Source organism: Sinocyclocheilus grahami, unplaced genomic scaffold (genome assembly GCF_001515645.1).
Source record: "Sinocyclocheilus grahami isolate Dianchi unplaced genomic scaffold, SAMN03320097.WGS_v1.1 scaffold213.1, whole genome shotgun sequence".
NCBI classification, from domain to species: domain Eukaryota; kingdom Metazoa; phylum Chordata; class Actinopteri; order Cypriniformes; family Cyprinidae; genus Sinocyclocheilus; species Sinocyclocheilus grahami.
In genome coordinates this window covers 796,007-811,563 of record NW_015505392.1, presented here as the reverse complement: position 1 = coordinate 811,563, position 15,557 = coordinate 796,007, and the positions used below count along the sequence as shown (strand labels likewise).

The window sequence follows — 15,557 nt, the reverse complement described above, 5'->3', positions numbered from 1 at the left end:
AGCGGGGGGGGGGGGGGGGGGGGGGGGGGGGGGGGGGGGGGGGGGAAGTCATATACATTTTTTTTTCCAGATTTCCTAGCAAATAATTTAATCCAGTATACTAAACTAAGGAAGTTAATGGGATAATTAGGGATATGACTAAGCTATCACCATACTGCAATTAGAATTAATGAATGTTGATATAGTTTTGTGATTACACGTGCTTTAATAAATTAAGCTGGAAGGGATATGAATAACAAGATAATGTCATCCATGATTTAAAATGTTTCCACAGCCATGACAGACAACATTACCTCAGAGAAAAGCAACCTGCCTTCTGTTCTGACAGTATAAAAATAAGCCCAGTCTATATTTAAAGGGCTCTTCAGGTACATTTCACTTCATCTTCTAGACTCACACAATGTTGCACAAAGGTTACCAACACTTCTTCGAGCTCTGTTAAAATAGTTAAAATGCAGTCGAAACAGGAGATACTACACCTCACCTCTCAGTCTTGCCGATGGCTTTTCTTGGTTTGAGATTTATGATTTGCCTGTGGCAACAGGGAGGAGGTGTTTGCCTTTGAATGTGTTTGTGTTGTGCTGAGTGTGGGTTCAAGGATTATGAATCTGATGAAGGCTTTGCTCAAGGCTTTGAAAGAACTTCTCCAGCTCGGGTGTGTCTCAGTGAATGGATGACGCATTGATGGGTGTGAGGAAGCATCTTCTGAAAACTTCTCAGCTGTCAGCAATGTGCATAGCCAGACCTTTGACCAGACATCAAACGGTCTGGCCCATACTGCAGTTTATTCTAGCCAGGAAGTCAGTCCATGATGACAGACTCCTGGCATGACGTCTGAAGCTGAGGCTAGCAAAGTACAGTCTAAAAGAACAGCGTTTTTATTGTTAACAAAAAACATAAAAAATAGTTTTCAGTAATTTAAATTAAGCTGAAATTTTTTTGTATTATATTATATTTATTATAAGCTTAAAAAACTTCAACTTATTCATTCCAGGCAACACTTCTAATTTTTGTTGAAGTACTAAAATTGCAAAAACTAAAACTGAAATTAAAATTAAGATAAACAGAAAATTGAAAACAAATACAAAAACACATAACCAAAATTACTACAACTTAAACTAAAAGTAAAATTTAAACTGAAAATGTAAAAAGAAAAGGCAATTAAATATATTACATAACACTGTTAAGTAAAGTGATGCTATTAAGACATTAATGACTATTAATGACAATAACAACTGTAAACAACTATGAAGTATATGTCAAGTATACAAAAAGCTCAAGTGTAATGTGAAAATCAGCCTACCCATTGTAACTCAAAATCAAAACTTCATAAGCAAAAAAATCCAAACAAGTGCAGAGACATCAGAGCACACAGAGAGTTGCACCTACATCAGAGTTTGTGTAATATAGTCTGCCTGTTACAGCGTCTTCATCAGACATGCTGATAATCCAGGCTGTTGCTTTGTACCACATTCACTCATCTCCTGATCTCTAATGAGTAATCTTATTAGAAGGCTTGTTACAGCTGATAAAGGCACGTTCCCACAATGCAGCGACATCAAACCACGGTGTCACGGCCCTAATCTACAGCCGCATCTGTGCTCATTATTCTAGAATGTTCTGCATGTTCGGCGCGTAAGATCATCAGCCATCGCCCTGATAATGAGCCCTAATTGGATATTTTCAAAGGGCTTAAGGACAGGAAAGGAAAGTAAAGCCTGAAATTATTCACACTATAAGAGGGTCTGGTTCCTGGTGCAATATCAAAATGCCCTTTAATGGATTTTAATTCAGCAGTAGATTTTATAAACCTAATTCTGATATTGCAAGATGTACTTAAATTTAAAAATTAAATTTAAATCATTTGATACAACACACCTATTGTGTACATACATGATTTTACATATTTTTCCTAAAACCTATCCTAAACTCTTCATATATAATACCTATTGATAAGTACAATGTTAAAACATGTATGTACACAATAAGTGTGTATATGTAATATAGTGTGTGGTATCAAATGATATTCGAGTGTGATATATGTATACACACACATATATCTATATGTATATGCAGGGTGCGATTTGTGTAAAAAGCAAAAGGGGGGGGGGTGCATTTGAAAACTTTTTTATTGGTAAGTAGCCTACCATATAATGGGTGTCATGTCATAAAATGTTTTTAATACGACAGAAACTGTATAACGAGATCACAATCTATTAAAAACATTGTAAGTTAGGCCTATTAATTGTAATGATTTCATTTCCACGGTTATTCAAGCAACGAATAAATTATATAGAGAAAGCGAGCAAAGAACTCCGTATCAACGGAGCTTTTTGAAACTCCGAATCAGTTAAACCATTGAGTCGCAAAATGATTCACTGTTGCGAAGCACTCCAATCGGATCGCGTATCACGAATCATTTGATTCAGATCAGGACTTCAAAGCACGTATCGCGAATCATTTGATTCAGAACAAGACTTCAAAGCACGTGAATGTTTTGCGGGATGTTTTTTATCCCCACCGAGGATAAAAATAATTCAGCAGAGGCAGGGATGCATAAACCAGAGGGGTTTATATACAGGTGCATCTCAATAAATTAGAATGTCGTGGAAAAGTTCATTTATTTCAGTAATTCAACTCAAATTGTGAAACTCGTGTATTAAATAAATTCAATGCACACAGACTGAAGTAGTTTAAGTCTTTGGTTCTTTTAATTGTGATTATTTTGGCTCACATTTAACAAAAACCCACCAATTCACTATCTCAACAAATTAGAATATGGTGACATGCCAATCAGCTAATCAACTCAAAACACCTGCAAAGGTTTCCTGAGCCTTCAAAATGGTCTCTCAGTTTGGTTCACTAGGCTACACAATCATGGGGAAGACTGCTGATCTGACAGTTGTCCAGAAGACAATCATTGACACCCTTCACAAGGAGGGTAAGCCACAAACATGAATTGCCAAAGAAGCTGGCTGTTCACAGAGTGCTGTATCCAAGCATGTTAACAGAAAGTTGAGTGGAAGGAAAAAGTGTGGAAGAAAAAGATGCACAACCAACCGAGAGAACCGCAGCCTTATGAGGATTGTCAAGCAAAATAAGCCATACTCATAGCCCAAGTTGCTTGAAGTCCAGTGTTAAGTTTCCAAAGTCTGTGATGATTTGGGGTGCAATGTCATCTGCTGGTGTTGGTCCATTGTGTTTTTTGAAAACCAACGTCACTGCACCCGTTTACCAAGAAATTTTGGAGCATGAAAAGTATGAAACAATGCAATGTCTTGCAAAAGGCATCAAAACAAACGATATTTTGTGAAAAGCAAATAAAATTAATTTAACTGTGACTTAGAGCACAGAAGATCTTGGTCAGATAAAGATTTAAGGAAAGTTTCTTTCAAACAAATTAATTGTATTGTAATGCCAGCTCAAGATCCTCTCCATGCAGACTGGCAGTTGTGTGTAAAGCTGCGTTTCAGTCACTGCTAACCAAACCTCACAAAGAGAAACCTGCACAATGGCTGTAGAAACACATGAAGACTTGTTTTTAAATAGTTTTATTCACTTACGAATGCTGCAGTACAATGGATGGTCCAGATAAATGGATTTCTGATATTTGATGAATGGCCATGCTATTCCAATGAGACTGCAACATCAGCAAGGAGGCGGTGGGTGATGATTTAGGTTGGAATATTGGGAATTGAGATGTAAAGTCATTTTAGGGTGTCAAAATGACTTCTGCAAGTTATGTGGAGTTCATAACTGACCATTTTCTGCTGTGGTATAACAACACACTATCCTGCAACAACATATCCTATGCTGCATAATTACCATGGTGCTAAACAGTTTGAAAATGTGTTTCTACAGCCACTGTGCAGATTTCTCTTTGTGAGGTTTGGTTAGCAGTGACTGAAACGCAGCTTTACACACAACTGCCAGTCTGCATGTAGAGGATCTTGAGACTCCAGTAGCTTCAAACACCTGTCTGCTGCTCAGCAGTGGCTTTTATACAGCTGGCATTACAATACAGTTCATTTGTTTGACAGAAACTTTCCTTAATAAATCTTTATCTGACCAAGATCTTTTGTGCTCCAAGTCACTCACAAATCTTTTCACAGTTCAATAATCTCTATTTGCTTTTCGCAAAATATTATTTGTTTTGATGCCTTTTGCAAGACATTGCATTGTTTCATACTTTTCATCTTCAGAAAGATCTTTCTTCCTCATGTGGATGTATGTAGCCTATGTAGAGATATGTATACATATACTTTTATACAACAGTTTGTTCTGGTTCTTGAATCTGATTGGCTGAGAGCCTTTTCCAGCGGTGCGATATTCAAGAAGTATCAGCACTCTAACCATTTCACTGTTCACTCTTGTTGTTGGATGTACTGTATACTGGCAGCATTTGAGCGTCAATGGTGGAAGAGCGCTGCTTTTCTTTTGACCGAATTGTTTGCTTGTGTTTATTCCTATTATTATACTTTTATAATGACTAGCGTTGTTCATTTATATATTATTGTTCAATAAATAATATTTGATAGAAATAATATGCCATATCTGGTATTGAGAAAGGGTCTGTTAGTGATTACGATTTCATCTTCAGAGAAAGTTACATTATTTCCACTGTCTTAATGAGTGAGTAGCAATGACTTTTATATTGAAAGGGACTGAAACAAGGATGTTATTATTACTTTAAACAGACTTATAAGATGCAACCATAGTCCCCTTGACTGTTATAAGTACAAACACAAAGATATCGCTTTACTCAGTGGACATTCAAATTGATTTTGTGATTACGGATATAAGATTGACCTGAAGAATGAATGCTGGTATCAGTAATAAGACTTACTCAGGTGATCTCTCTCTCATAATACTCTACTCCACATAATACAATGACCTTCAATACGGCAACTCAACGTTCCTTTGTAACTAGTTCTAAAGTGACGCTTTAGAATTAGTGATGGAGGAAGGAAGTAGTTCCGCACAAAAGAGGGTTTTTAAAGACACTCCATCACTTTTTTATTTACACACTTGTGTTTTCAAACTGTTGAATAAACGTAATGTCACACTCGTAGCCGTGAAATATGGCTGTATATCAGCACACTGTGATTACTCCTGTTATTTACTCAAGACTACTTGTGTGATATTGCTCATATATTAAAACAGTATGATTTTTGTAAGGAATTACTATTTTAAATACTATTTTAAGAATTAATTAAAATGATTAACAAAAAGATGTTACAAAAGATTTCAATTTAAATAAAAACAATGGTCTTTTGAAATTTTTATGCATCAAAGATTCCTGAAATTAATGTATAATGATTTCCACGAAAATGTTAAGCAAGACATGTTTCTTGAGCATCAAATCATTAAATCAGAATGTTTTCTGAAGGAAAATCATCTGAAACTAAAGACTGGAGGAATGGCTGCTGAAAATTCAGCTTTTTTCTTAAAAAAGGACATTACTGTTTTTTCTATCTATTTCTAAAATCAGTCTATAATAAATCTATAATTTTTGTACTCCATGTGTCAACCACCTGAGGAAATCCCAAACTCCTGTAAGCAATTTCAGCACGGGTGAGGTAGAGGTACTCTATACTGATAAGACCATCTGATCAGATCCTTTATCGCAGTGACTTTCAAATTTATTGGAGCGATGCCAATGTCAGAAACAAGCCTCTGACCAACACTCCACAGAGAGCACATCATAATATCATCTGCCACAACACAAATAAACAGACTGTGCTCACGTTTACACCTTTAACCTGAGCTACTGTCAGCTCCAAAAGTATCACACAGCACTCGCTCTGGAACACAGACGACCCCTGCTAACTAAATAATTAGACTCCGAGTTTCTTTCACGGCATGAACCCTTGAGCCAGAGCTCTTGCTGTCAGAGGAACTTCTCATGAGGGGTGCTGTGCAAATAAATTACGCAGGTAATGAATAGAGCTATCCTTGAGCCTAGAATGAACCGAGGATGCATGTTAAACAGAATGGACCCAATGTGCCTCTTAATTTACTGATTTATAAGCGTGATCAAAATGAAGTTATTAATCAGGATAAATTAAATAAAACATGGAGAAATTTAAAATGAAGCATGGAAATTTCAATTACCTTGTGAAAGCTTCTGAAGTAAGCGGCTTTTTCATCTGGATATTTCTCTAATCGCCGTGGTCCTTTACTGGACGCCTTCTTGAATACAAGCCAGCATCTTCTGAAGATCTGTTACAGAAAGAAACATACTTATGTACTTTAATGTTTAATGTTTTGGACAAAATAATCATCAAAAATTCTAATAAAAAAAATCGAATGTAATAAAATCAAAAAGAAATTGCAATTAATCACAATCTATATTTGAAAAAAGATTTTACAAATCGTGTATATGTATTATCTTATATATAAGATATATATATATATATATATATATATATATATATATATAGCATGATAATTATATCATACTAAAATTGTATTTATTAAATATATTTTAAATATATAATACAAATCAAATATAATATATATATATATGAAATACATGCTGCTTAATTAATCAAATTAAATTGCAGTTAATCAATCTATATATGAAGATAAACTAGATTTTGAAAAAATCTTCTAATGTAATATATATTTATGAATATTAAATTAGAATATTAAATATTAAAATAGAACATATATAGATATATAATGAAAAAGTAAAAATACATTTTATTTTAAAGAAAATTAAGACAATTCCACAAAAATAATACCAGGCATTATTGACAACATCTACCAGCTTGCATACAATATAGAAATCAATTCCATAAAAAGGATTTTTAGACAATAAAACACTTTGCCTATATTTCTGTTGTAACACAATGTACCGTTGAGCCATAAAACACATGAAAAGACCTCTAGATCTCAGTGCCACTCTCATTTCAATGTCCATTTGTCTGAGTTTGCCCCCTGCGTACTATTTCAAGAAATAAAGGCCTGAAATAAACATTCCTCCCAGCAACATCTGAGACTTTCACAGATTAAACACTTACATTCCCCTGACAGCCTTTCAAGGTCAATGGAAAAGAGAGAGTGTGAGAGAATGTGCACAATCTCTCTATAAATTTTTTTTTAAAAACACAGTCCACAAACACACACACACACACATACTTATTTTCAATCCATTACCCCCCTGACACTTGTGTTTATTATCTTACACTGCCCAAAAACAGACAGTTCTCACCCCAAATGGAATCAATAACCCAGCAGTGCCATAATTAACAAATGAGGATTGAATGGCCTTTTATCAGCGGGACTATCCCCATCTGTTATATATTTCTGATTTATTTGCATAATAAAACATCATGCGTTAAAGAATGGCAGACGAATCTTCTAATGTAGCTGACCATTTTGTGATGGATATTTACTGAGGCTTAAGAGTCCACCTGTATCAGTGCCACCATTTATTATCGTAATATAGAACTTTAATGGTACATTGAGTCTGGTTTTCAAAAAGAAATTCTGCTCACCTATATTCTGTGTCGGGCCGGGGAGCGAAATGCCACCCGAGCACACTTAAAAACATATGACCCAGCATGCTTTTAAGGTTAGGTGGATTAATTTACAGAAGGGATACTCCATATCCTGCTGCAGGCAGCCAGTGCTCATTTGTTGATGTATGAGTAGTCCTGTCGGGATTCATATCCATGGGCAAGATTAATTTGTTTACTCCACTGATGTAGTGTATGGAAAAAGAACAATGCTTAATTTGGCATTCAACATAATCGATCTGGGTGAATTCCAGTACGCACGCCTGGTGCTCCTGATACCTGCTATATGTGTCGAGCCAAAAGGTTACACGCAAAATAGCTCCATTTCATCCACATTGTTAAAAATGGGAAAATCTGAAATAATGAAACTCTGCACGCATGCCATCTGTTATCAAATGTGGTTATGAAGATGATTTGAGATTTGCAAGCACGGTACCATGCAAGCCTTTGCCAGACTGTTGTGATGGACAAGGCTGCTTATTCAAACATGCGCCCTCTGACATGTATAAGGCAATTCAATACTTTTCATTTTTATTTATGTTTTGCTACAGCATAAGCTAACTATAATCTCATCTTTTTATTGATTTTGGTCGAGGAATTCAATTTTATTTAGGTCAAGCAGAGCCAGCAAGAAAAAAACATTTCAAATAAATCATTTCGAGAGTATGACATACAGCTGCCTCTTGACCTTCTACTAAAGAAGCAAACTTTCTCACACTAATGAAAGACTTTTAGCTGAACCCTAGAAAGCAGGCAAGCAGATGAGACAAGGCCCTTCAAACTGAATTTCTGAGTCAAATAGATTTTTGAAGTTCCAAAAAACAAACAAATAAATAAAAGTTGCATGATCATTTTAGGTAAACAGGTTTAACGTGATTCATAATTGTTGGTAAAAAAAAAGGTCTAACAATAGTAAGAAAATAATATTTCAGTCTTTCTACTTCAAATTCAGAGTGTTACTTGCCATTTATTCATAATTATTTGTGAAATTTACTAGCAAATTGCTAGTAATTAATTGCTAGAAGTTTGGAGCGACGTCCTGATCCAGGGAGGGTCTGTGTTGTGCCAAATACCTTCCATTTCTTAATAATAGACTTCACTGTGCTTCTAGGCATTGATAAAGCCTTTGAATTATCCATCTCCTGATTTGTGCCTGTCCACAACTGGCAGTGTCATTTATTCCACATAGTTGATTGTTTGCTTCAGCTGCACTACCAAGGACCGAAATGCTCCAGTAAAAGCTCTTTTCATGCTGAACTAATCAAAATGACCACCACTGATCACAGTTGAAAGTCAAATGGCTTTGTGTGATTAGCTACACCTGATTGAGTTTACAAGTCATTTTTAGGAGGGGGGTGATCCTTTTTCCAACAGTGATTTTTTATTTTGTTGGCATTATATGTTTCACTTGGATGTTATAAGTTGCACTGAGTAAATACAGCTGGATAAGACAAAACCTGTGTCCGTCTTCATTTCAGGCTGCAAAGCAACAAAATGTGCTTATTTTAAAGGGGGCTGATTCTTTTCTATGTCCACTGTAAGACCAAGTTAAAACTTACTGTACTTGAAACTTAACTATGAACTTTATTATGTCTCCTGAGTAATAAAACTTTCCTCTGGGTTGATCTGTATCAATGGTTTGACCATGTAGCCAATGCTACAATATATTTTATTGTGTACTTCCCTATCTTTCAGTTTCACAACAATATGAAAAGTCAAACAAACTATTCAGAACAGGAACATCTAAAGATTTCCCACACTTGCCTCACAATGCCTGAACACAGCCAGAGTGTTTGCAAACCTGAACTAGTCCTAGATCTCACTCTCTATATGAATAATTAACATTTTAGATAAAAAAATGATGTAGGTAGTTTGTTTTTTCACATTGCAAGTAGTTCTGAAATCATGCCAATATTTATGTTCATCCAAACACTTTTCAGTTGAATTGACTGATTTTTTTTCCCTAAAAAGCTGCTGATTTTCTGCCACAATCTAAATAGGCGCCCACTGATATTTTTATTTTATTTTTTTAAAGGTTGACACGGGTAAATGAATGTAACTTGAGTGTGTAATATCTTTATATAAATGCTAATTCTGATCATGGCATTTAGTACTTTTCATGGTATTATCCCCAAATGTCACATTGCAAGTAGTTCTGAAATCATGCCAATATTTATGTTCATCCAAACACTTTTCAGTTGAATTGACTGATTTTTTTTCCCTAAAAAGCTGCTGATTTTCTGCCACAATCTAAATAGGCGCCCACTGATATTTTTATTTTATTTTTTTTAAAGGTTGACACGGGTAAATTAATGCAACTTGAGTGTGTAATATCTTTATATAAATGCTAATTCTGATCATGGCATTTAGTACTTTTCATGGTATTATCCCCAAATAAACACACTACTCTTACCCAATTTTCACTGCAACCATGGCCAAAGTCATCAAGCCTAACTATGACTGACATAAATGAATTTGCAATCAGCCTCCCTCTTTCTCCATCACTTAGTGCAGCTCAATCGACTGCAGGAGTTATGGGCGGACAGTATCTCTGCGAGCTCTCTGATTGCATACTGAAATTTCAAAGGCTGATTAATGAACAAACCTTCCGTCTCTGGAGTGGATTGTTTAATTATGAATCAGGACACAATGTACTCTCCAAACCATCAAAATTATACATACACACACACAAGGGCTCTTCAGTGGAAACAAAGCCAGATAAATTTAACCACTTCATTAAGAACCAGCCATAAATAGTTTACAAAAAATTCTGCAGAGTTTGATAAGGATTGATGCATGTCATATATATTGTTTAATATAGACTTAACTTCCAGTAGATATTTTTAGAGGATTCTCCAAGAACAAACACTGCTCAAATTACTAGGAAGTTGAAATAAGCCAAAAGGGCTTTTTATGTTATGGCTGAATTGTGCAACAGGACAGCGTTCATCCCAAAAACTTTGAAATGAACAAAATATGCATTTTCATATGATGTGTTCACACTACAAAAGATATCTATCTATATAACATTATATGTAATGATTAGGTTTAGAGAGGGATTAGTTGCTCAAAACATATATACAATAGTAAAAAGTAACTAAACAAATATGTTTATATGATACTACAGATATGGTCCTTGAATACCGAACAGAATTGGGGCTTTGCGTTTGAGAGAGACTATCCTAATGAGCGAATCATTCATTCAACCGAGTTTGTTCAAAGCCACTGATTCATTCAGAAAAGAAACAAGTGAGTGTCTTAAGGAGTGAATAATTGAATAATTCATTCAATAGATTTGTTCAAAGCAACCGATTCATTCATACAAGAAACAAGGGACTGCCTATCTAAGTGAGTCACTGAATCATTCATTCAATCATTTGCTCGAAGCCATAGATTCATTCAAAGACCAAATAAGTGACCATCTTAAGGAGTGAGTCATTAAACCATTCATTCAGCCGATTCAATCAAATACACAGATTCATTCAGAAACTAAACAAGTGACTGTGTTAATGAGCGAGGCATTGAATCCTTCGTTCAACACATTTGTTCAAAGCAACCAGTTCGGACATAAAACAAGTGACTGTTTTCTGAGTGAATCTTTGAATCATTTATTCCACAAAAGGGTTCAAGAATCAAACCTGTTAAGCATGTATGTAAAGTGTAAATGTAGCCATAAAAATATTAAATGAATCAAGAGAATTCAGATATGAGCCCATAAGCAAATCAATGCTACCATGACCCTGTAAGCATGCAGGAATGTCTGTGTTTATGACATTGGCTGATAAAAAGACAATGCAGCTCAGTCAGAGAGATGGCTGACCTTTCCACGTGCCAGCAAGATGATGTGAGCCACCTTGAAGGCTCCACTGTCTGACGTTTCATCTTTCTAATAAAATCTGTGTCTGCTGTGATCCACAAACCACCAGCTTCTAGCGGAGAAGGTTATCTGATTACTTATAAGACACTGCAATCATACTCACTACACTGAGGGAGGGCAATGACCATTCATTCAATAGATTTGTTCAAAGCAACCGATTCATTCATACAAGAAACAAGGGACTGCCTATCTAAGTGAGTCACTGAATCATTCATTCAATCATTTGTTCGAAGCCATAGATTCATTCAAAGACCAAATAAGTGACCATCTTAAGGAGTGAGTCATTAAACCATTCATTCAGCCAATTCAATCAAATACACAGATTCATTCAGAAACTAAACAAGTGACTGTGTTAATGAGCGAGGCATTGAATCCTTCGTTCAACACATTTGTTCAAAGCAACCAGTTCAGACATAAAACAAGTGACTGTTTTCTGAGTGAATCTTTGAATCATTTATTCCACAAAAGGGTTCAAGAATCAAACCTGTTAAGCATGTATGTAAAGTGTAAATGTAGCCATAAAAATATTAAATGAATCAAGAGAATTCAGATATGAGCCCATAAGCAAATCAATGCTACCATGACCCTGTAAACATGCAGGAATGTCTGTGTTTATGACATTGGCTGATAAAAAGACAATGCAGCTCAGTCAGAGAGATGGCTGACCTTTCCACGTGCCAGCAAGATGATGTGAGCCACCTTGAAGGCTCCACTGTCTGACGTTTCATCTTTCTAATAAAATCTGTGTCTGCTGTGATCCACAAACCACCAGCTTCTAGCGGAGAAGGTTATCTGATTACTTATAAGACACTGCAATCATACTCACTACACTGAGGGAGGGCAATGACGGAGAGAATCAACACTACCATAACTTGCTTCTCAGATCATAGATGGTTCTAACCTGTAAGCTCAAACAGATCTGAACAGGCTGAATACATGGACTAAATACACTGCACATTACTGCGTGACTTGAAAACAAATTATAATAATCAGTTTTCAATGCAAATATTTGTAGAAAATTCCCTTCAGACAAGTCTAGATGAAGAAAAACAATATTCAGAGACAGTAGGTCTACAAAACAATGACAGAAATTGGGCTCTAAGATCACTTATTTGCAGTACATCTTTCTAGACTTAATACATAATTTTTTAGGGCTTTTTGATTATTCTGCACTATTGTTCAAAAGTTTGGGGTCAGTATGATTTTTTTTTTATGCTTTTCTTAAAAGTTTTTTATATGCTCACCTAGGCTGCATTTATTTGATCAGAAACAGCAAAAACAGTAGCTATGTATTGTAACATTTTATTATTATTAAAATAATTAATTTTTAATTAGAATATATTTTAAAATGTCATTTATTCCTGTGATGCAAAACTACATTTTCATCATTCATTACTTCAGTTTTCAGTGTCACATGATTCTTTAGAAATAATCCTAATTCAATTGTGTGATTTGGTGCTCAAGAAACATTTCTTATTATATTCAATGTCAAAAATGGTTGTGCTGCTTAATATTTTTGTGGAAACTTTAATACATTTTTCAGGATCCTTTGATGAATATAAAGTTAAAAAAGAAAAGCTTTTATTTGGAATAGAAATCTTTTGTAAAATTATAAATATGTCTTTGTTGTCACTATTGATCAATTTAATGTGTCCTTTCTGAATAAAAATAATTTCTTAAAAAAAAAAAACTGACCCCAAATTCATCATGAAACCCATTAAAATGGGTACTACCTTTCTGGGCCTTAAACGTGGTAGCTGTGTTGCTGTCTATGCAGGGTAAGAAAGTAACTAATATCTTATAGATTTGGAACGACATGAGTAATTCATTACAGAATTTTCTATTTTGGGTGAACTATCCCTTTAACATTTGTGTATATTGTATATATTTTGTCCATTTTAATGGGTTTCATGATGCATAAATTACCTTCTGTAACACCCACATACAAACAATAGACATGCACACCTTTATTAATAATAACTACAAAGATCACAATCCCATCTGCATAAGTACATTAATGTTACATAAACTTTATATACTTACTTATAATTGTAACTCAAACATTAGGCTATATAGAAAATTATTTTGGTATGAATACAGTCACCTAAAATATAGGTCATCTGCAAAGGCACAGGAATCATAAACACACATTAACGCTATAAGAGAATTGCTAAACACACACACACACAAAGCAATTTCTGCTGATTTTGAGAAAACATGAAGAATGAAGCTGCAAGACTGATGAGAGCAGTGATGTTGTTTGGGAATATCCTGACACTGAATACCAGTTTCCAAAGAAGAAAATGGGCTCCTCTCAACATGATTGCCAAGCTGTTTTGGGACAGAGCTGTAGAGGATGCTATGATTTGATTTATTATCTGGACGGGCCGTTGCTATTAGGCCATCATTACTGCAATCACATCCAGACTTCTGTTTGCATTCTGATAAAGCTTTTTCCTGAGTTTTACACTCAAATAAGCAACATATGAGATATCAGGGCTTTACATTAACACTTTTTTGGGACAAGCCCAATATTTTATTTATATATATTTATATATTTGTTGAATAATGGCTAAATGTTTCCAGTGTGTCGTGACGTGAGATACACTGTACGCAAACCTGATTCCACATAAGTTTGTGGTTCACTTCACTTTATTAGAGAAACATCATTGGACCTCTTTCATATTATATTGTTTTGTGTTCTGATGTTATTTTATAATTGTTTATATACTATTATAGTATTTATTAATTTGCAATTAGCTTTTATGTTTATATTTTAAAGGGGTCATATGATGTTGCTAAAAAGAACATTATTTTGTGTATTTGGTGTAATGAAATGTGTTTATGCGGTTTAAGGTAAAAAAAAACAAATTTTCACATACTGTACATTATTGTTCCCTTTCAAGGGAACTTCGAACTGCGTCCTCTAGGGGGTCGCTATGGGGAACGCTTCGTCATGACCCGTGTCTGAAGCATACATTTAAAAAAACACCAACAACACGTTGGCCGGCGACAGCCCATGACGTCACTACCGGTGCGACTATTAGTATAAATAAGCGCCGGGAGAACATGTCATTCTCTTCTTTGTCTTCACTGACTGTTTTGTTTGAAGCGTGCATTTGAACGTGGTAAGAGCGATCTCTATCCTATTATTATGGCGAGCACTAGCAGAACGTTTAGAGAATGTGTGCATCCGTGTTGTCGTTGTTTAACATCTGAAGACACACAATCTATGCGTTATTTGTTTGGGCGAAGAGTGCTCACGCAATGTCTCCGAGGGGGCAATCGGCGTGCGCTGCGAGCGTTTTTCCAAGGAAAAAGCTCCGCTCTCGTTTGCTCTCTTTTCGAGGAAAGAGGGGCAGCCATCTGATTCCCGCAATTCAGGACCCGCGGCTGCTGAGGCACAGAGGAGAATGAGCTCGTGGGGATCGCAGGTGGATTTGGCCAATGAGTTTCAAGAGGGGTTTTGCCAGCTGTGGACGAGAGTGAGCCGCTGGAGGATGATGTTATTTCATTAACATTGTCTGATCCAGGGGCCAGTGCTCTGCTGGGTTCAGCCCAGCAAAAGCAGGAAATGTCTGAGGAGGGCAGAGAAGCTGAGGCTGAGTCTTCCCAATCCTCCTGCCCTGCGTATGATGAGCTTTTGAAAGTTATGGATCGCGCCACGGCGAGGCTTTATTTGCCGTGAAGCGGGCGAACAAAGTGACGTTGCGAGGTACCTCGATGAACGTTATTTTTCTGGCCATAACCCTCCAGTTCAGGTGAGCCTTCCTTTCTTCTCGTTTCCATACAGAGATCGAGAAGGAATGGAAGAGGCCGTTTTTCCTCACGCATTCATCAATTCCAGCATTACGAGTTATGCCAACATCGAGACTATGCGCGAAAGCGGTTATGAGAAGATGCTGTATAGAGAGACGCTGGCCAGCTATCTCTCTATGGGTGAGACGTCCTCTCTTCTGCATTACAGTCTCCTATGCTGGACCTATGTTGTTTTGGTTGGTTCTATGACTTCATAGCAACCACCTTACTGATGGTCCGGACTAGAGGCTTCTCTGGAATCGCCTCTGGAACGGGGTTCCGGCGTGGGAACCATGGTGGGTGAGTATGATCCATTCTATATATATATATATATATATATATATATATACAGAGGGGCA

At 36.0% G+C, this 15,557-nt stretch overlaps 1 protein-coding gene across 4 annotated transcripts in view; it reads right to left on the bottom strand.

The window, feature by feature from the left end:
• Positions 1-15,557, bottom strand: part of LOC107596042 (docking protein 6-like) — a 92,385-nt gene that overhangs the window by 32,956 nt on the left and 43,872 nt on the right. For all 4 annotated transcript variants that reach the window (XM_016286648.1, XM_016286646.1, XM_016286647.1 and 1 more), the window contains exon 2: positions 6,115-6,222. In XM_016286648.1, the coding sequence (XP_016142134.1) occupies positions 6,115-6,222 (108 nt within the window). The remainder of the gene's footprint in view (positions 1-6,114; positions 6,223-15,557) is intronic.